Source organism: Vollenhovia emeryi, unplaced genomic scaffold (assembly GCF_000949405.1).
Source record: "Vollenhovia emeryi isolate VEMERY1.0 unplaced genomic scaffold, V.emery_V1.0 DF939239.1, whole genome shotgun sequence".
Lineage (NCBI taxonomy): Eukaryota > Metazoa > Arthropoda > Insecta > Hymenoptera > Formicidae > Vollenhovia > Vollenhovia emeryi.
In genome coordinates, this window is record NW_011967127.1 from 280,990 (window position 1) to 304,755 (window position 23,766).

At 42.9% G+C, this 23,766-nt stretch overlaps 1 protein-coding gene across 7 annotated transcripts in view; it reads left to right on the plus strand.

The window, feature by feature from the left end:
* The window catches only part of LOC105560183 (amyloid beta A4 precursor protein-binding family B member 1-interacting protein), a 130,470-nt gene that overhangs the window by 87,235 nt on the left and 19,469 nt on the right, over positions 1–23,766 (plus strand). For 6 of the 7 annotated variants that reach the window (XM_012009066.1, XM_012009067.1, XM_012009062.1 and 3 more), the window contains one exon: positions 15,906–16,005. In XM_012009066.1, coding sequence (XP_011864456.1) covers positions 15,906–16,005 — 100 coding nt within the window. Of the gene's footprint in view, positions 1–12,577; positions 12,638–15,905; positions 16,006–23,766 lie in introns of those variants that run through there. The other variant, XM_012009068.1, reaches the window with a different exon arrangement.

Consider the following 23,766-nt stretch of genomic DNA (forward strand, 5'->3'; position numbering starts at 1 on the left):
ATTATTTCTGAAGTATCTCCTTTCGCATATTAATAACTTTCGTATATATGCTGCTTATCCCGGACATCGAAATTACGCTTCGCCGTTCGAGTGCGCCTGTTACATGATGCTGCGAACTTCTTAGAAAGCTAATTAAGGGTGTATCTTGACGAAACTTATGGTAGGTCTCAAAGGTCGCGCAACGCGAGACGGCGTATACTGCAATGTTAAAAGGAAAACAAACTTTCTTTGAGGAGTTTCCGTCCTTACGATAACCAGAGATGAAATATTTTGAAAAAGGCGAAGCTGGGCGATTATATTGTAGATGTAATTTCCGGCCATCAAAGTCAAACTCGTCTTTTCCGGCACGTGAAACCTTGCAAAAAGTAAATCAGGTTGCACTCTTGAGAAAAGTAAGAGATTTTTAAACCTTTTTTCCTAAAAAAGAAACGACGGTTGATTGATTGATTAATTAAATTACTTCAGAATCCATAAATGAGAAATAACTGCAATTCTGGGACACATTGTGCACAAAGTGAGGAATTCTGACGATAAAAAAGCAATTATGAGAGTTAAAGTGGCGATAAAAGGAAATAACAAAAATTTAAATTAAGAAGCCGCGACATAAAAAAATAAGGAGGCGGAAAATATATTCAACGCGTAAAGGTTAATTAATTTTTTTTTACTTCTTTGACGTATCTTATGTGTTCAGCTGATCATTAGGCGAAAGTATAAAATAGAGTGCCGGCGCCCTCTTATTTACACACGGAGAGAATTTGCTCTTAAAATTTACCCTAAAAATCATGGGACAACATGGCATTTTGAAGAACTTTCTACATTTTACCAGTAAAATGTGTGATAAAATTTCGAAACACTCATAAAATTCTGCAAAATGCCAATGTTGTCCAACGATTACGTGAGGGGTAAATTTTAAGAGAAAATTCTCTCCGTGTACAGTCGCCGCTCTCTCTCGAGGTGCGTTCTGCTATACGCCCGGATGGTGCATCATCGTCGAGACAGGGCGTTCTCTCGGGCCGGGGATGATTCAAGCGCGAAATCCGCCATTGAGCGTCCAGACGCCGCATCGTCGCGCGGACATTTACGTGAATCCGCGCCAAGATTTATCCGCGCTCGCGCGACGCGCCGCGTCACCCTTTCTCCACGCGCACGGCCGTCGCTTTTATTTCAGGACGTCGCCGCGGAACATTAGAATAGAATGGAATAGGGATAGAATCCGTATTAGAATAGAATAGGCGTACACCTGGAACTTTCATCTACATCGCGGCGAGTTTTTCGTCGTGAAATGTCAATCAGTCGCATCGGAACGCGTTCGATCTCGACGTCCAATTTTAACGAGGCTGAATGACGACGCGAACTTTCGTACACATCATGTCCGTAAGTGTATATCGCATTGAAATTTTCCTGATTGTGACTGTGCAACTTTATTCGTTTTATTTGTTGAACCATGACCGCTTCCGCGACAGTTACTTCTTTATCTTCTTGCTAAAGTCCAATATTGTTACACGCCAGATCGTCACGTTCGGTCAGGACGATTTATCTTGGATGACCCAGAACGGATGTCCTTCGACGGCTGTCTTATCTTCGTTGTTGCGTATGCCCGAGTTATGAGAGCCGTAAAAACAAGCATTCCTCCCCGTTCTTTTTATATCTTGTCGTAAAGACGCAATTTCTGCCTCTCTCGTTTCTCTTGCAAAAATGCAGCGCGCGACGACGGATGCAGTTTCTTTGACGGTCAGGGCCGGTGGGTGGCGGCGAGGTGACCAACCTATGGTCGGCCTAGAATAGAAGCCGACTCTCCCCGCTTTGCGATCTATTTATAATGGACCACTTTGATCTCTCCTTCTCTCGTTCTGCTCGCGAGTTCTCTCCTCGATCGACATGTAGCCTCGTAATTTTTACCGCGTTTACACGAAACTGTACTCCCGCGCTTGATTGCATCGCCCGTTGGCTCTGATAGCAACGAACGAGAATTACATCTCGCCTTTTCTACAATCCGTATTTGTACCGTTAAACGTGCTGCTCGCTTGATGAAAGATGACGGTGAATACATTCAAAATATTTTTTTATATTTTAAGATATATTTTTGCAATACATTTAGGAAGAACGGCGCGTTCGCAATAATAGGGGAAAATATAGGCGCACGGCGAATGGAAAAATAACAACCTCTGCTGTACCAAAGAGCGTTGTTCTCTAATGGAGTGGAAAATCACGATATTTTCGTAATCCATCCGCTTGTATTTTTGTGACGGAACTGTAGGTTCAATTCTTTTTTTTCCGTGTGACAAACGACACGTGACACGCAGCCGTCGGTGAACCTAATTCGAGATCAACCATGCCAATACTTACGCTTCCGCTTTTGGTTCCGACACCTGGTTTTTAAGGGATAAGTCCAATATGGTCCTCGTATATTCGGAACAATATATATATATATATATATATTATCTCGCCTATTTTAATATACGTATGATCAACAGCTGTACCGTTTCTCAGGTATTTATACAGAGTGTTATGTAATACCCGCCTCACCTCTTACTTACGGGTAGAGCGGACTAGATTGAGTCGAAAAGTCCTCTATCATTTTGCAATTTCCGCAATAGTTAACGAGTTATTAATTATTAAAAATCGTTGTCTTAGCCCGGCGAGATGCCATCCCGCGATCGGCGATCAATTTACAATTAATTATAATTATATTTGCAAAATTTCAGTAAACAAAAATGTCATATTTTAATTTGCAGCAAAATTTTATGCAAGTATCGCGATTGGCTGCAATTCGCAGTAAAATGTTGTTGATTATTGGAGCCGAGAGCATGTCGTAAAGACTTTCCTGCGCTTCCTGTCGTATTCCGACAAGTCCGATCTTTTGTAAGGCGACGGCTATAGAGGAGTCGGCTATATTTAAACCAACGTCGGGCCACAGACCTATGATTGGGATGCGTGGATACGCGATGGGACGTGCCTGACGAACGGAAGTTCATTGCAAGCTGCAGCGAGGGGAACGGTAAGCTATTGCGTCGCGGAGGCGAAAGGGAGTCGTGGGTGACTCGGGACGACTCGAAGTGACTCACTTTTTCCGCCAATTTTCGAGACCTACAAGACCGTTACTTTTACAAAATTCGTAATTGCAAATCGAATGGTAATTTTCGCAATCTGAAAATTGTAGAATAAAGTGAAAGGATCGCTCTCGAGATCACATGGCGTTACGAAATCGCGACGTGGATAACGTTTTAATTGCACGCAGTAGGACATTTCTCGGCGTCAATTTGGTATCTAGCGACGCGATATAAAATTAACTCTCCGCAGAAACGTGAGAAAGTGAGTTTTCTATTATTCACTTCCTCCGACCGGCACGCGATGTCAAGTGACATTTCGTGAGTACGAAAACGAGACCGCGCGCATCCATCGAGATCACCGCCGGCGAGCCTGGAGGAGATCAAACGGAGAAGACGGTTCGCTGCTTGACGCTCGATGCAATCACGAGCGAATTGGAGCATCTATGCGCGAGCGCGAGTCCGTCGCGAGCGAAATACCCACTTCCGCGAAACGAGTCAATTCTCCGGTCCGCACGGATCCAATATCGTCCAATTGCCGAAGGCGGTCGCGAAGAGAGCTACGGGAAATTGCGAGGGACCGTTTGCGTCATTACTCGGGTTCGCGCCTGTTGACCTTTCGTGGAAACAATGTATAATAGCTACACGGTACTGTCGGGCAAAATCAGATCTAAATTTTAATTGGCAAGAAAGAAAAGACCTCCCCCCCGAGGGTTCACGACCGCGAACAGAGTATTTCTGTAGACGGCTTCGTTAAGAGCGACGTTCCGGCTGCTCCGCAGGATTTAGGTGTTGAAATTAGAACGTCCGACAACTAAAGTGCGGCTTTATCTTGGCGCGCCGGCGAAGCCGGGCGTAAATGCGACCGACCAGCTTTACCTGCTCGCGCGCTTGCACGAGTCTACCGCGCGCTTCTTGCCCCGTTGATCCTGAACGCGAGCGGAGAGAACAACCGCGGGGGAAGCGGCGGGGACTCCCGCTAATCAGTTTGACGTAGTTTATAAAATAATTAACGACTTCAATTACCACGGTAATGGCACCTTTGTTGTGCCCGCGCGTGCGCGCGAGGGAGACGCGATTACGGGAGATGCCCCGTGTTTCGGCTGAGCGAGGGAGGGCCCCGTTTACGTGAATGTGCCGTGCTCACCCACGGGGTACACCCACGCGCAGCGTCACGGACGTGGAGGCGCGGGTTTAATTTCCAGCGGATACCTCGAAGCTACGGGCTTTATAACGGTATCCCTTATTACGAATCGCAAAACTTTGGACTCGCCCCGAGCGTGCCGCTTAATTACTGGGTCACTGCTAATTAAGCGACCGTCATAAATCCACCCTTCTAATGCTAACATCAACAGCATTAACCGAAATATATTTCACCGTTATTACGCGACGTTACTCAGTTTTTACAACGGGGCGCAGGGGCGTAAACGGTAACAAGAGAAAATGAATTCTCCCCGCGAAATGAAACGCCCTTAATAAAGGAGAGGCGTATTCCCGCGAATGTAAAAGTTGCAAAATATATTTTTCTCAAAAGTATTGCCCATACATGATGAAATGTATACAATTTAACGTTACTATTTTGGATGCGCATAAATTATTTGTGCGTGATGCCAATACTGAATTTTAATGAACGACGACATTAATATTAATATCGAATATCCCCCCCCGAATGTTAAATTCTAATATACGACGACGTTAATGTCGCGACGCGAAGAATTTTATATCACTTCGCCGTAGGATACTCGTGTATTTTGCACATGCAATTCATTGCATTTGCCTACGCAGTTCATTAATTATAATTGTGTCTTTGTGAGACTAATTGTCTCTCCATTTTTGCATCTTCCGGTTGATAACACGCAGGGCACTTTTCTCGCCGGTGTCACCTGTCTTTCCAGCCGGCCGATACCATCCTCTTTCATAAATATTAACATCGATTATCAGGCGCTTTCGGACGTGGAGCGTAGACACGACGATTCGCGGGCATTTTTATCACGGCAGGCTACGCCGCGTAGATAGATAACCAGGCATCCTGCTTGTTCATTGTTACGCCGGGGCCGCCGGCGCGCCGGCCATCGCTAGGCATAACGGCGCTTCTATATCTTCCGACTGTATTTTCCTCTCTTTTTTTTTTTTAATGGAAGGATCGGGTGAAGGCGGTGCACGGACGCGAGTCGTCGGATGGGCGTTGCAGCTTGCGCTTTTTCTTTCGATGCGTCCGACGGTTCGCGCACCGATCCGCGCTGCACCGAGAAGTGCAGCGGCTGCAAAGCGCCCGGCGTCCAACGAAGCCAATCTTAACGCTCGGCTCGTTAAATCGTAGCGAAGGGACATAGCGGTTTGCCGGTTCAAGGGACAACCGGGCCCTTTATCACGCCGTTCTATAACGAGACGATTCCGTCGGCTTTTTATCGCAGTCCGCTATCGTCGAAGCGACGTAATATCGCGTGAATTGCTCTCTAAAAAATATATGTTCCCGATATATCTTGTTTTAATTCCGTCCCACGTGTCAAATTGGTAAAAATCGGGCGAAGAGATGTCGCGCAGTTACGAAATGCAAGAATTTAACAGGATGTATCTCTTCGAAGAAGGGACAGTGCTTTTGCGAACAATTAAAATTGACGTTAAAAATGACGTTGAGAACCCCCGAGATTCTCCTATCGAACATCTTTTGTGACTTTTAATTGTCGGATAAAACTTAAACGGATTAACCGAGAGATTTGAACGCTTGAGTAAGCGAACTAGATCAGATTAATAAATTCGTGCGATTTAGTACAATCGTGAAAGGCGGATGCATGATAGCGAGCGGCAAGATTAGTAACTGCATTTATCTTCGCATATCCCGCCGCTAGATATTTCAGCGGATTGGAGCAAAAAACAGGCTCTCAATGCGTGTGGTTCTCTTACTAACACAGCGGTATCATTGACTTTGGCGATTTCTCCTCTCTCTTTTTTTCCGTCATTTTTTCATAAGTATCTCTTCCCGACGCGGGTGGATTCGCGTGTCCATTAGCATTATTAAGGTATTCTGTATCGGCCAAGATTTGCATCCAAGCTAAACTACGCTTTACTCGGTGAAATTAAATTTTTTAATGAAAACGTAGCAAAGTCTATCTCAGCAGCAATATTCCTCGATTCCGGAAATCAGGTAATTGAATAGATATACTCGTTAGAAGTAGACATAATTTTATTATACGACAATCAATTGATTAATTGCATCATCGTCCAAATTAATTAGCTTCGGTAGCACCGTAAAAGCATTATCGTTTATCCAGTGCGGATTATTCAATAATTTTATTGAAATTGAAACTGAACATATCAAGTTCTGCCTCTCGTGAACCTAAGCTCTTCTTCTTCTTCTTCTTCGTCGTGTATTAGGCTTAAAGCCTGTTTTATCCAGTTCGTTCTGGTACATAGGTATAGAAACTATATTAGCGCGCGAATAGGGAGTACAGTATTTTCCCGTTGAAATAAAGTCTCGGGGGCTCGAGAGCTTGCAAACTTCTACGGTGTCGAATATGAGCCTTACCGATATATTTTACAAGCGCAGAACGCGTTGATCGTTCGCTACCGGTGTGACCGATAAATCGTTACCAGAAACCGGAGTTACCGGAACCATACGTTCCGGTTCTTCAAACACCGTTTTATCAGAACGAACGCCCGACCCGAGCGAACTCGACGGGCTGACCGGTCGCGGCGATGAACCCGAGATAAAGCACGAATCGGCGAGTACGAGCTCGACCGAAACGCGTGTTATCGCGAGTTTGATCGAATGAATTCGGGTGTCGTCACTTCAAGGTGGCATACGCCAGTCGCAAGGAATGCGTGTGCGGAGCTGTACACGTGATTTTTCATCGTGTGTACATTGCAGTGCCCGCTTCCAAGTTGCAAATTCGCCGAGAAACGAAGTTTTGTTTTACAAAACGTTTTTTTTATCAGTGATGACAATTTATTGAAATAGATGAAACACAAACAGAAATAGAAATTGGCTAACGCGCGATATTAAATTACATGCCTGCACTGAAAAAAATTTCTGGTTGAATATGGACGAAAATTCTGGTAAATCCTAAAGGAATTCTGGTAAATCCTAAAGGAATTATCTGATTCGTCCATATTCAACCAGAAATTTTTTTCAGTGTGGTGTTTTATTGAACCTTATACGTTGAACTTTGCGTTCGATAACCTTAAGATGCAACAAACATAAAATGTCTCCTTTACTTAGCTGCTGATTTTATTAATGGATTAATTAATTGTCAGGTTATCGTGTATTTATCAATCGTCGTAAACTTTGAACAATTTTTCAATTACACACGACGTGCTTCGCTGTGTTGAAATTATTCTGCGTTTATAACGTTGCAACATTAAAGTATATTCCTATTTAATAAACAAGCACGTTGAATTGATGCATAGTGGTCACGGTCAATGATAATGAATGATTGTAATTCTTTACTCACATAGAATCATTAAATCATGTTAATGACATCCGATATCGCTGGCAAGCGCTTTTGTACAATATGATCCGTATAAGCCCGCCCTTTCGCTATTGATACACTTGATACAGTACCCGCGATTGATGATACTGCTGGTACCCTCGCCGCGACAGATAACAGAAGACGACATCGAGTCAGCGCGATGAATATTAGGGTAGTACTTTTACCGGAACTGAAGATTCAATCTCATTTATCAGAGCCGGCCTCCCCACGCATTCACGAGCCCCTAGAAAGGGAAACGTTAGAGATAATGGATAAAAATAGAGAAATGTCGATAGAGCTGTTCTATAATAAAAGTCTTTATCGAATATCATTGAAAGGAAGTCACTATCAATAGTAATTGTTAGATTGTAAAATAATCGGGAATAAAAATGGCGCAATATTAATTTCAGAGAAAGAAATATACTGCATATTATAACTTTATGTTATCGTTAGATTTTTATTAATTATTAATTTTGTTGCTTAATTTATATCAATTAATATTTTTAAGTTATGCTCGGCGAGATAGCAAAACGTACAAGACTGTTTCAAACGCGCCTTTTCAGTCATGATCGTCTAGCCTTCTGTGAAATCTTTGATGAGCAAAGTAATGAAACCGGGCAAAATGACACAGTTGTTGTCGGTGCTGTAGTGCGTACTGACAAATGAGTTAACCGCTTATATGAACGCGGATGTTAACAAATTATTTTGATTGAGACTCGTCGGAATCTCTGCTGGTACCCACGTAACTAAGGGAAGCGAACAGTACGGTTAAGTCTCAGCCAGCATCGGGGCGACTGTTTTAGGGACTAGGTCGATCTAATTTGCCGCACAAACTAGCAGGATGTTCCTCGTTCCCTCGCAAGGATCGCACGATGATAAGCGGCGAACTTGAAAGGAGCGCTTCTTCCGGACCGTAACTTCCCGTGAATTTGACGCTAGGGTGGTCGATTAGAATTATGCGATTAGGATCGTTTGATTGCCGAAACAGCCGCTTAGCAACTCTGTAATGCACGGTCCGATAAAGGAGTAAGAAAACTTCAGAGATAAATTTGTAAATATCTAATCTTATCGTAGTAAAATAAAAGAGTGAAACAAATCTGAAGGACACTTGACCAGAAAGTATAAACTTTATTAATAAACGATACATTTTTAGTGACAATAGAATGTTTCAAAATCTTATCGTAAATCTTTACATCGATAGTAACAGTTCAATCATTTGCTCCAATCGTACCGTCGCGAATAATTTGTGAATTTTATCACTTTTATCGTAATCACTTTTCATAGGGAAAGAAATTTGTTCTCGCTCTTTAGCACGGAGGACGACCAGTTTCTTTCTTTTTTCCCCCTTTTCCACACACAGATGACCTCGGGATTTCTTTCAATGCTTATTTCCCGGCGGCGCCTCGGAGAGAACGACACCGCTATACATTACGCGGGTATTGTTCGCGATGCCAGTCGAGATTTCACGCTCGTTCACGCGCAGGGCTACGCGCGCCGTGAGTAACATCTTATCTTCAAGGAGGCGCGATGACATCGTCCGCGCACGTGCATGTCTCTAGTGCAGCGTGCATTGTGCGAGCGACCAGTGACGATCGGTTTTCTCTATCAGTGCACGTACATACATACGTGGGTATGCATATGTGTGCACGTATAACCACACAGGACGATCCGTTTTCATCACGTTGAATTTCACTCTGAACTTGGTAACAATCCGAAGGTATCGACCCAAAGTCTCGTTACGATACACAGAGAACGTAAACTGATTTTGCAATCTTGAATCTATGCTAGAAATTCTTGAATAAAAATTTGCGCAGTAGCTTCGAGATATCCGCGAACGCATCTTCGTACCGGATATGCAAACACGTGATGGAAGGAGGTAGCACACGAGTGTGTCGTCGCGACGCATATTTATCCTTCAACGTGTCTCGCAGTCGGCCAATGACGTCCCGTGGACGTCGCGAATATTTCTCTGTCGAAGAACGACGCTTGACAAGATGATTTCCTGGAAGAATCGCGAGGCACACTTAAACCGACCGCGCGGCTTCTAAGACAAAGTTATTGTATGTATCCAATATGAGCAATGTTAAATATCGGTTAACAAGTGTAATATGAGGCTCGATATTACTTTTAAATCGAATTTTGTGCACACATTTGAGGTTTTCGAAACGTACATTTTCATTTTCGAAACAAAATACGAATTATTAAATGATAATAAATTAGTTAATCGATATCGTTCACATTTAAAACATTATTTCACGCTGACGAAAGATACGAGATCCTTTTTATTCGAACCGCAGATACAAGCACCTTTTCATTTGCAATATTTGAAAGACGTTTAAAGGAACGGTAATGAAGTTTCTCCTTGAAATATTTCGATCTTGATGCGGGAAAAATCGGAGCTACATTTAGCATTAAAGGCGCGAGGAAGATACATGCGGCCTCGGTTTCGAATCGGACTCGTTTTTCTCGTCGCTTGCAAAACGAAGAGTGCGAGAGTCCCGTAGGGAGCACCGCCGGCCTCGGCAACGAGTCTATAATTACCCTTTCCCTTTGCATCCTCCGCTTCTGCCACGTTTCTGGGATTTCTAGACCAGAATACGCGCCCGCCGCGTTCTCCAGCCACTTTGCGGAATTACGCGTGGAGTCGTGAACTTCGCCAGGCTCCGCAAATTTTTCAATTAAGCAAATTTTAACTTTGCTCAAAGACTTAAACTTGCGAGTTTAAAGACGATTTTATTTCGCGTTGATTTCCACGAGTTCGTCAGCGAGCGCAAACGATTCGCTCTGTTAAATGTTTGCGAGGCGAGCGATATTTTTCGGGGTGGAAGAATCGGATTGCACGTTGGCGTTCGACGCGAGAGAGTTTGTACACCTCCATGATCGCATTTATCGAATACGTAGATGCCCACATGCATGGATGGTCTCCACAATGCGGCGACTCTTCTAAAATTGAACCTTGGAATAAATTGTTAAAAACAATTCAATTGTTTTATAATACGGGAGAGCAAAAGAGAATAAGGCAAGAGTGTTTTTCAATATAAAAAAAAAAGAGTTATACAAGCATAAGCGTGTGATACAAATTATGTAATAAGTTCGGTAATCCGTTAATAAATGATCGATAAGAACTTTCGTCACGAGGAAAAAATTAATTAAGTTACAATTTATCGCGCTGTATACAATTTAGAAGAGCATTAAGTAGAATTAATCCAATAGTATATACGGTGTATTATCGTATGTATTATTAATCGTATCGATTGGCAATGCTGCATCCGAATGACCGTCGAATCGCCTCGCTCAATATGCCATCATCCCTCTCGACTGAAGCTCGCCGAGGGTTAACTCGGAGTCCCACGTTCTTGTAACGCGATTGCTGCAGGGGGTGCGAATGCACGCAATCGTGGTTGCAAACGAGGCGATCGGCTTGTTCACCGACGCGCCGGGATAAAATAGCAGACAAAATACATATTTACGATACTAAAACATTTGTTATTAATAAAGCAGGGGGTCATAGTAATTTTTTGACGATGGGGAAATTGGATTATAACTGTGTAATTATAAAAATGTAAATTCTCAAGTTAATATTATCGTTTTAAATAATATGAAATAATATCTATACAAATCCGTTTTGTCAAACTGACTACATATTTAATAGTAACAATCGTGAATGAACGAAATTAATAAATTTATTAAGGATTTAATTTCCTTAAACTAGCGTAATAATATGACTTGAACGACTAGAAGCTTTTTGTAAGTTATCTTAGAACATAATAAAATGAAAGGAACATGCTTACAATATACATGCATTGCATGTATATTTAGATATGACATCTAAAATTACTAACAATATTCTTTCCATTATATTAGTAGCTAATAGCTAACAAAATCAACGATCATTCGAGGATTATATTATTCCACATTCATTTTTTAAAGCTCGACAAACCGGAAGTAGCTTTGCTCTTATCGGAAGTTGCGTATCTCTAGGAAGTTTCCGAATAATCTTCGCACAGTTTTGGATTTCCTGGAAAGTTCTTTTCAATTCGATATAGAAAAAGATTTCAATCTTCGGCAAAGAGATTGCTGGCCAAGGACACTCCAGTGTCCTGACTAAAATGATACGCAGGAAGCAAGGCGTTGCGTCCGGTGCTCCTGCGGGAACCGACGGAATCGATAGGCGCGCAGGCGCACCTCGTACCGGGAATCGAGAGAACGAGAATGAGAAAGAGAGAGAGAGAGAGAGAGAAAGAGAGGTCCTCGGCGCCGTCCTCTGCGGCGGAGGGAATCGAGAGGGCGAGTGGGATGTGGACCGACCGGCCTCCACGTTGAATCCCTCGCGGATCAGCATCCAGTGCTCGTATCACAACGACAGCCGCGATACCGCGTCCGTCCGCGCGTTTCCAGCCGTCCGTACCCCTCAATCTGTGCGTTGCGATCTAATTAATCCTGCAGCAGCGACTATAGCCGCAATAGTGGCTGTAGACAGTATGGCTTACAATTAGATTGTACCTCAAAGACAATTTTTTTCACAGAAATCTTATTAATCGGTCCAGATTGCTCTTGCAGGAAAATTGTCTGACAGTAAAAAAAAACAGGAGGAAAAAATATTTCTTACAATTTTAGACTAGATATATTTAGATATATTTAAGTAGCGGGGAAGAAGTCTATTACGAAAAGACATACATTGCACAAAAGCGATAAAAAATCATAGTGGGAAAGAATCAGTGAGGAGTAGTACCATTGTTAATGAATTAAAAAATAATCGGGCACTCGGATTAGTTCCTTTTTTTAAGCGAGATCGCGAACAGTGCGGTGTTAGCGACACCGTCTTCGACCTCTCGACGGTTATCATGACAGTATTGTTCTCTTGGAAATCTCGTACTGATTTCTCAAAGTGTTGAAAGAGGGTGACTGCATGACGGACCGTTCGGGCGTCTCGATCCGTCCAAGATCGAAATATGTCGAGTGTTAACGAAACCGTCCACGTGCGACGTCCGGGCGTCGATGAAGCCGCGCGAGATGGTAGCCAAATGATCTTCCGTGAAGTTTAAGGGAATCATTGCGTTTCCTCCACCTGCCCAAATGGACAGGCTATTTCGTTGGAAGAGCCACAAGGCGCAGGAAGATGTGAGTACGCGCCGGAATTTAAACACTTGGCTATGCAACCCGCTGTGCGGCAATAAGAGTCCCGGAGGAACCTGGCTGAAGTTTCGCGATGTTAAACGACGCCTCGTTCTCACCTATCCCGCTGAATAATATCGCGATAAACTGCAGAATCGATGCGTAGAAAATGAAATATTTAAAACATCCTTGAAAACAATGGCCCCTCTTTCACGTTCTTCGTGTAATTTTCTGTCGTTTGATGAAATTTTTTAATTTACACTTTGTATTAAACATTTACACATTGTAATTCTTATCTATAACACTTGCGACGTTGTGCACGATAATACGTATTTTACATAATATGTTGTATCAGCAAAGTTTTTTGCTATTACGGCACATTTACATTTGTACAGTTTTATCTATGTCGGAAGAAGGTTGGAATAAAGGTCAACGAGCGTCGAGATAAGGCCGCGATAAAGTGCTACAGTTAAAAATTATCGTGTAACTTTCGTGTCGAGCTCGGTATTCCGGGGTTTAATGCACGCTGATAGTACGGAATACGGGAATACGCACGAAACGAGACACGGGCGTAACGTCCGCGGGTTTCGCGTTACAGGAAGAGCCGGCATTATCCGTGCGGATCTAATTGTTGCGTCGGTTGGCCGAATGATGGTTAACGGGTCGTTCACCACACCCACACCGGGCTTGTCGTCGATACAGTACGAGTATCGGATAGGAAGCATCCAGACGCGTGAATGCAATTAAAAATTTGGAAACTCGAGAAAGACCGCACCGAAGAAAACACGGTTTTCTTTTTAAGAAAAACGTCGAGAGCTTTTCTTGGCGATTCTTTGCAATTCTGTTTCTCATCAAAAGAACTTTATAAAATTTACGTATACATTGTATTTTTTATGTTTCACATAAAGAAAGCTTTATTAAATTTATATATACGTCAGTAACAAACGTTCGTGATTAATAATTTGGGAAATTCTCCCGGATCGAGTCTCTCTTACCTTTTCACTCTCTCGACGCATCTCTCTGGATTATAATACTTTATAAATTACGTCAGATACAACGGCCGCTGCGAACCGCAGTCGAGGCCGTGTGGGCACTGCACGTGTGATTTATAACGATATAATATTGCGAATAAGATATCGCTGGTGATTACGCATTGAAACAAATATTCTATACCTGAAATATATGTGACGATTAACGCACATGAAGCTTCAGGGACATCTAGACGAACTCCCGACTGCTAACTATAATTTCGCAATGCTCGGAGAACAATGCGTACTTGTGCATTCACGCTCCTCTATCGCCGCTGTTTATAAATCCTTCTAGACAATTTACGACGCGCCAGTTTCCTTTTGACACCAAGGTGGTCGTGCGGTCTATTTACATTGTATCGGGCTACCTAGTTTGCGCATTAAACTTCAGTGACCCAGTAGTGACCACCAGGTCGTTCACCATAACCCGTACCTCTCTAGGGTTATCGGTGCATGCCAGTTAGGTTGCCCATGTAAAAACGCTCGCGCGCGCGCGCGCACATACGATTATAGAAGGCACGTTTTTCGTTGACGCTCTCCTCAGAAGCTGAGGAGCAACGTTCTCCTCCGCTCGTCGCTGGCACGATTTTATCGCGAAAAGTGTTGAAAGGCAGAGGCTGCTAATCAACTTCGTATCACCGACTTAACGATAACACAAAGGCTACTTATTTTTATCTTACGGAAGCTGCTGTTAAAAGTAAAGTTTCTGCCTTTAATAAGACTTATCGCTAATAAAAATACTAGAAGATCACGAGATCTAAAGTGGGGCATTTTCCGTGACAACAGTTTCGAAAATAAACGCTGCTCTTTTTTACTCTTATTAAAGTGTGGAATATTTATATTGGATGCTTAAATATGTAGAACTGCATGTAAGAAGATTGTCCGACGGACATAATCAACTCGCTAATTATGTCATTATCGTTAAAAAAATTGATTCCGGACTTATTATCGAGATGAATAATTTATATTGCGGTCTGCCAATTTCTTAAGATTAATTGTCACGATTGGCAGGAACTAATTTCAGAACAATTTACATCGCGTCTCTCCTCTCTTCTCTCTCGATTAATCTTCCGACGATCTACCGTGAAAACCGGAATACATCACGAATATTTTCCGTAATCGAAAATGATTTCTATACTTGACATGAAAATGGATTGCGAGTCAACGTCTATATAACACAAATCTACGTAGTTGCTTTGAGAAATTAATTATGCTAACAGTTTCATTTCACATTAACATTTCTAATATTTGCGCGTGGTAAAATAATTGAATTTCATGGCATTGAGACAAAAAATTAGGAAAAATTAAATTCTTTATCATGCGATCTTAAACGAATTGTAGAAAGGACTTTTTTTAAGGAGTCTGTTGATCCCGGACACAGGCATCGTATAAAATCCACTTCTTCCGCTATTCCGCGGGAAATTGAACGAACTTTTGTATGAGTTCTGTATGAGAGCGTACTACACGATGTGCGCGTATCTAACAACTTCTCTGTAATATGCGAACAATGTATTTTTTCACAATTAACAGTACAGCGCAACTATTTCATTTTGATGAAAGAATGGACAAAATTTCACGTGTCACGAAGTCTTCTTGTGAGTGCGAGAGTATTACTTTCGGTTTTATAAATCTCATCCGCAATCGGGATTGGAAATGTAAAAGGATTTCGAACGGATTACGGATTCGACTAGGATTTCTAAGACGAAAAGGTTGAAGAAACGCCGAGGTTACTTCCCGACGTGAATTCGATTTGAATATCAGCTTTTTCCATTACACGGCACATGACACCACATTTTTCGTGGCTGGCAACTCAGATGTTCGAGAATACATTTTGCTTTATCTAACAATAAGTCATACACGAAGCTTGTACGTGTCAAAATAAATCAAAATCGGCATTGAACGTGAGAAGAGAGGAGCTAGCATTTTTATGAAAGTTTTTATGTATTTATTAAAACGCTCGATTAAAATCGATCAAAATATCGTTTATAATTGTGTAATTATCGTAATATTATTATTTCAGTAAGAAATAATTGTTCGGTGTGCATATCTCTTACAGATTTACCGTTAAGTATATTGAATCGTTCGGAGCGAGATCTTTAATCTTCTCCATCAACTTAGGAATTCTTTAGGAAGACATATGGCTGCGACAGGTCATTGCCCTTGTTTGCCCAACACGCTACGACAAGTCACATTCCTCGATCGCAATAGGAGTGAAGCTAACGTGTTTGCTATCTTTCGTGTTGCAGGGTCTTGACAATGTGAGCTCGGCGACCCTCAGGCCCTTTAACTCGGATATCAACACGCCGAGGATCGACAGCTACAGATTCTCCATGGCGAATCTCGAAGGTAAGCACACGTGCGTCTACACTACCGCTCGCTCGCGCGAGTTTATCGACCCCGCTTTTCACCCGGAAAAGTCACTCGATCTGCTGGCGATCTCCACACGTGCCAGACTCGAGACGCGTCTCCCCGAGTGCGTGGGGCAAAAAAGTCGCTTTGAACGACGTGTGTCGACCACTCGAACTGTCCGGCCCGCCCGATTTTCCGCCGCTTTTCTTCTCTCTCCGCGCCCGATTTTCCTCGCCCCGTCAAGTAGAAATGATGAGAGCTCGCTGACGTTCCCTCTCAATCGATAGGCAGCTCCTTTCGCGATCTCGTCGCCCTGGATACTCGCGCGTTCTAGTTTCATCGTTCGTTCCTCCTCGATTTCGCGAAGGCAGGAAGCGGTTGTCTCCCGTGGCGCGTGAATTTTTCAGACGTTTCCTGCGCCGGCTCTCTCGCGGGCCCCTACGCGGGGATTTCGCTCCGACGAGACATTAATCGCGTGACAAAGATCGATCTGCGAGACGGCTAACGAGACGCGATACATATCTCCTTGTCGCAAAAATTTATTTCGGTCATTTGTTTCCGGTTTAGGCGGTTCGACTTTGCGCCGCCTCTTGGTCGATTGACTGCTGCTTTCTCGAGCGGTAGGAAATTAATTTGCGGTCGACTTTGATCGCCCGTATAATCCAATACGTTCCTTTGAGATATTTCTAGTTCCGATCGTAACACTCGCTCGATTGTTCGTTTGGAAAATCATTTGAGCTCGCGCGAGCTGAATTTTCTCCGTGATACTTTTCATTTACACGGCAGAGATGTGATACACCGTGATGCTGAACGAACCGCGTGTACACACAGTTTGTTTGACTTTTCAACCAAACATTTCTGAACATCCTCGCTTTACGCGCCTCGTAGCGACTCTATGAATATTGCCCTCTCATTATACACGCCGTTACAGCCACGATTCTCCCTCTCGATTTCTGTTCTCGTACCTCACCCTCGCCCACGCGCGCTTGCGAGTGTGTAACTGTGCGAAACGCGATTATGAGCGACGAGGAGCAGGCCGGCTCGCGGCCGGGCAGATTCTCGAAAGAGCGCGCGTACGATCGCCACAGCGCGATCTCCCTTCATCTCTCCATCATTGTTGCTGCCCGCGAGCTCTCGCACTCGCGCGATGCAGAACCTGGGGGCGGACAATCGATACGGTGATATATTGTTGTTGCGCGATGCAAGGGATCGAGAGTTGTATTATATATAATGCGGCGAATTTATCGCACAGAGGTGGGATTGTTATTTTTGCCTCCCCGGCTAATTATTCATCTGGCAACCGCGGGCCTATGACCGAGACACGCGTACGGCCTTAGGCCCGGTTTCATCAAACGTCGCTTAACTTTAGTCCCGGTTTAATTCGTGCTTGTCCCTTTCTAAAGTAACAGTTGGAAAGAGACAAAGAACGAATTAAACCAAGCTTAAAGTTAAGCGACGTTGGTGAAACCGGGCCTTGGCATCTCGCACATCGTACGATGGCGGGGTACTCTGGCTCATCAGCCATTCTCGTCACAAATTTGACAATTTATATTAATAAGTTGTTAAACGGAGAATTTGTATAAAATTTGATTAACCCAGATATCTCTGTTATTTTCCACCGAATAAATTATCTTCGTAAATTCGCAATTTAGTAAAAATATCCGTCAAAATTGACCACTGACGCGCGTACCACAAAAAAATATTCATAATCTTATTATATAAAATTAAATTCTAATCTGCTGTAAAATAAAAAAGGGATTCTCTATCAAGGAGCCGTAAATAGATTATAAAATGTATTTGTCGGAAGATACGTTGAATATGGATAAAAATTGGAGTTGTTTCAGAGGCCTGTAAACACGTTCTTGTTTCTCGAGGCACGTTCTCGCTTGAGAACTACTGACGGTCGGTAGATCGTAAAGCACGATGAAACAAATCCCCACCTCGAGCCGTCGGAATTCTCGTTACGGTATTTTCAGGGCGTGATGCTCGGGTTTCGCGATGCGTGAAAAATCCCGAGACGTGCATTCAATTACGGCCACGCGCCTTGCTGCACGTGGAATACTTAATCGATCATCTCCCGCATTAAAATAGCACGCCAGACGGGCGTCACTTCAATCCGCGCCGCGAAACTACGACGTCTTTCCTATTTTCGCGACTCGCCCGCTCTTCTGGCATTCCTCAGATAAGGCATTCCTCAGATATCGCGGCTCGTTAATATTCAGAGGCCTATATCTCTTGGAAAAGAAAACGTATTGCCGTTTCATCCACTCTCGAAAAGTCAATCGGTGGAATGAATGAAGCTAATTGTAAGCTTAACTTGAACCTTAGTTTAATTTCACGTTTGTCTCTTTCTAAGGTAACAGTTGGGAAGAGACAAAGAATGAATGAAGCTAAGCTTAAAACTAAGCGACGTTGGTGAAACCGGGCCTGAAAATCGCAGTGGTATACTTATGACCGTAAATCAGTGACTATTCACTGTCTTCAGTGCTAATCCACTGATTGACTCTTAGAGAGCGCGGTGAAAATAAATCGTCACTGCGATTTTCAGTGGTACACTTATAACTGCAGGTCAGTGACTAACTTTTTCACCGCGTTCTCTAAAAGTCAGTCAGTGGATTATTACTGAAAACAGTGAATAATCACTGATTTACAGTTATAACTTACAAGCAAACCATTGCTTAAAGTTAAGTTGGTGAAACCGGGCCTGAAAATTGCAGTGGTTTACTTGTGACTGTAAATCATTGACTGTTCATTGTTTTCAGTGATAATTCACTGATTGATTTATAGAGAGCGAATATTTAATATATCTGCTGCTGAGATTAGAGAAAATTTCTTCTACATGTCGAACAAAAATAAAAATTCTATTAGCCTGTAATGAGCTGTGCAGATGCGTCGCGGAGATTTCAAATACGAGCCGACGTTCTTTACGATCTCTATCGCCGACGGTGCTTTCGCAAGCTCGGGGACATTCTTCCGCTCCACCTTGCCGTCGTTAAACCGATATTGCAAGCTCGTGCATCCTGGGTGAGCAACACCGAGTCTAGACGCTCGGGGTATTGGGATCCACCGGCAATATTCTCCCGCGAGAGCCGTCCTTAAATCACGGGGAATCGACGCGAAGTCACGCGCGCACAATAAAGCGCCCGTAAAGCGCAACATTACGATTACGGTAGCACCAGCGCGCCGAGTTGGAGAGACGCGGATCGGCGCAGACGATCGTAAAGCATCCCCGAAGGGTGCGAGATCGTAACGACCGTGACCGTTCGCTCGCGTCGGAAAATTGAACGATCCGTCAACTGGTGCGATCGCACCGTCGCGCGGTTTCGCGCGAAATCTGCAAAATTAGCGTTGAGATTTTTCCCGTTGTCTTAAGGGGATGCTGGAGTGATTCTGCACCTTTTGCCCTTTTTGTATCCAGAACTGTCAATCTATGAAAGCATTTGTGTGATATACAAATTAGGTGGCTGTTGTACAGACCGACAGTGTTCCACCAATCGAACTGAATCAGAGAACAGCATGGTATCATGAAATTAAGTTTAGAAGCGTTGCAAGTGATAGGTTAAGTAATCTATAACTTATTCGAGCGAATAGATTTTTTGTTAGGCTTCTAAACTTAATTTCAAGGATACCATACTGTTCTCTCATTTCGTTCGATTAGTGGAACACTGTCGGTCTGTACAGAAAAGCCACATGATTTGTATATTGCACAAATGTTTTAGCGAATTGACAGTTTTAGGTACAAAAGGTGCGGAATCACTCCAGCATTCTTTTAAATCCGACAGAGAACTTTCTCCCCCAAGTTCGAACTTGCACCCTTAGAAAGGACATCTGTTACTGAGAGAAAAAATATTCTTGACGCATTTATATTTCTCACAACCTCGTTTAGTATAAAAATAAGACAATATCAAAATAAAATCAATCATTCTTGTTCTCCTCTATCGAATTAAAAAAGGTTGACTTACTATATTCAGACAAGAGTAACTTGTATAAATGTAAGTTTACATATTCTTACGTTTAGAATAAATTTTCTTTCCATCTTACTAACGCACGAAGTTGCCACCACGATATTCGACAAAAAACTATCGTTTTATTCTAGATTTTAGAATTTTTCATTTAAGATTAAAATATTCCTTTCTCTATAATAAATATGATTGGCGCTATATCGATCCTATTTTATGATACATTCAAGTGTAATAGCATTGGATCCGGAAATTTTTTCTGTGGACGTGTGGGAACAAAGTTTCAGCGCGGATTCAGTTATCGGCGAGTTCGTCCACGGCGCGGGGCATCGCCGTACGTATTAAATCGCTGTAATTGCAAGGTGGAATTTTTAATTCCGATTATTGCGAAGATACATACAATCGGCGCGAGCGTATCGCGTGCGGCCTCGCGAGGCGATAATCACCGCGCAACGAAACGGCCACGTAACGTCGTTAAATTAATGACAATGCCTGCATTAGCGTAATCTGTAATCCCGATCTGCTTGCGAGAGTTTTGACCATTGTTACGGGGAGAATATCAATAAGACGTCGGGCGAGCGCGGGCCAGTGGTACGAATCGTCGACAAAGTGAACGCCGTCGGGAAACGAGGCGAGAATGTTTAATGCATGCGGCCATTCACGGTTCCTTTTCGCTGGTTTTACCCCGGGCACACACGGCCCGCGGTTTTATTACGCGCGCACGTTTCAACGTTTCCTCTCTCCGACGACTGTATGAAACCGCTGCGCATTTCGCGGCCGCGCTATGTTAACTGCCGCCCGTTAACTCGCGCTTTTAACGCCCGCCTCTAAAAATTCAATTTGCACCGTTTATCAATGCCTAAAAATGACTGTTGCAAAAATTCGCCGCGAGAACCTTGTCGGGGTTTTTTTTAATCCGCAATAGGATTCAATTTATATATCTCTCGTTATTAATTGGTTAATTGAATGAATTGAACGACGATATATTCCCCAGCGTTTTCGAGCGATGCTCGGTAAACTCGAATTGAAGCGTGACAAGTAATTTATTCGCGCAGAAAGACTTAATTATCCGTTAAACGCGCTAAGAGTAATTTATGCGGTGTGCCGCGTGGAATATTTAATTATTTATGAGGCTGCGCCGGGAGTATCAATGGCCACAAAGCCGGCGGAGTGCATCACCGACGAAAAAATAAAGAAGAATGAGATCCAGAATGAGACAGGAATAGGAAACGACCATCTTGAATTATGCGAAGATAATGAGATAGCAGTCCCTGATTGTAAAAGCAGGCAAAGTGTGTCGGTTAAGTAAGTTAGTTAATTCATTCATTAAAATCTCTTGTTCGCGCAATGTTCTTTTTTTCATCGCATCCCCACGTATTCTTTACGTTTATTGTCATCGTCATAAGATATTTTCGTTATAGTCGTTTCACTTGCTTGGCATCTTAACGTTTCTGCTGAATGTAACAAAATTAGTAAAACAGCGAATTTTAATTGAACTCTCCTTCTCTTTTTAAGAATGCAAAGGAGCGCGCTTCCTCGCAATTTCCCTCGTCGTCTGTGGCACGGCCATTTGAAATTCATGCTGAAATTATAGATCTCTAATAAGCACCTTCACCTACTAGCTCACCATTTTGTCCGCCTGATTATTCCGCGAAGATTCTGTCTCGGTGCTCCGTAATTTTATACGTCGCTCGCGATCGCCATTGAAACGATCGTTTCGTCTCGTACGGCCGTGTGAGCGCAGGCCGGATGCCATTTTAACGGCTCCTGCCGATTTGCAGGAATACGTAGGATAGCAGTGACCGTTGTTGTTAACGGGATCAATGTCGACGGACGCATCAATCCTCCTCGCTCGCCCATAAATCATCATATCGGACCGTCAAACGCCTCCATTCATTCGAGAGTAGGACAACGCGATGATAATTCTCGTCGATTGAGCACGATACTGCTAGAGGCGTTTGACGAAACTAATTTTTACATGTAATACTTTTTATTACTCGCTACTTGTAAAAGTTTTAATATATATTTAATTCGTAACGTAATAGAATATTACAATAAATTAATTTAAGATTGCAGGTACAGGATCTATTAATGAATTAAACAGTCGATTCTTCAGTGTCCCAACACACAAGTCTCCAAATTAATTTTGTATGCACATAATTTTATAATTATATAAATTTTATGCTTCTTGTGTCGAGCGATGATAGAATACCCTAAAATTTATAGCGAAATATTTCGTCCGCAATAGCTGATAATTGTAGACTGACAGAAAACGTTGATATGTAATGAAAGGAGCCTAAACAAGTCATAAGTAAATTCATAAGACTCAGGATGGGCATGATGAAGATTATAGGTGATTGACATTCCTACTAATGTCCCCATTTAATGTCATCTCTCTTTAAGCCACCCCCGCGTCATCCGCTTCCTTGTGCGGCTCACTGAATATTCACCGAGACTTCCCGTCTTCTCTTCTTTCGTTCTTTCCTTTGTATGACGCCTTGATGACTTCACCGTGCCACTTCTTCCGCTATTTTCGTTGAGAGATATTTAAGTATTTGCAAGCGGTTACCTGAATCTCGCTTTAGCGTATATCGGTTGAGATATGCAAAATAAAGATCCATATTTTACGAAACGGTTCTATAGTTACTATTTAATTAAAGAACAGCTGAGATTATTCCACTGAGAAGCGGAACGATGAGCGCGGAACGATTGTTCGCGCGAGATTTGGGATTCAGGAGGAAGAGAAAAGACGTGGGCTTTGTCGCGTTCTTTCATTCTCAAGCAATAAAACGCAAACGAATTAATAAATATCAAAGATAATTTGAGAATGAAATATGCAAATTATATCTAATTGAGTCGAATGCTCAAGTAAAATTTTATAGCATAGCAGATTCAATGAAATTACTCAGTTTCGAAAACACGAAAACTTAAAGAAAATCTTCGCCGGCCACTTTGTTTCGTAGTTCATAAACTTGATCGACAATTTCCTTTGCCTCATTTAATAAGGACTCAGAAATTCTCGTTGAAAAAAAAAACAACAATACACCTCTTTCAACACGTTCTTGCTTAATTCAACAGTACGTTATCTACGCTTGTCAAAATTTTATTAAGCACGCGAGAAAATGCAGCGTCTCCGGCGGCGCCGTCGATTTTCTCGGGACTGCGAATGTTACGGTGATGTTTCGCGTTTCCTCCATTTGACATCTACGCTAATGCCCCTTTTCGCCGCGGCTCGAGCTGTCGTGGTGCGGCTCCTCCTCGAATGCCCGTTGAATTCACTCTTCGTTTCGGTGCCGCGTCTCCGCAATATTCGTTACCAAGGGAGAAAAGGCTCCCTTTGAACGCTTTAATATATTCTCTCCGTGAAATTGTTTCTTCTAATCCGAGAACGCCCTTTCGCCTGAGATAGAGATCGAGGAAACGGCAGGACGACATAACTTACGGCGCAGATTTACTCCGAGATACTCCTAGCGGAAGTAAGTTGTGAAAATAATAAAATACATTCATGTTCTCCTCTTAATAACTACCTTTCTTAAGAACAGGACACGAGGGTGTATTTTATATTTCTGCTTAATGTCTCCGCTATCTTTCTATCGGGTAGAGCAATAACGTATTGTGAAAAATGCTTACGGTAGATTAGACCACTATTGCGACAGATCAAACGATTGCCATTACGATTGGCAGTCGCACGGCGCGGGTCTAACGATTGCAGTGTGCTTTTGCACAACTGCGCCTTCAGCCGCGCGTCGCGCGGCAGCAATTCTAATTGTGAGATTGTTATTTGACGTTTAGTCTAATT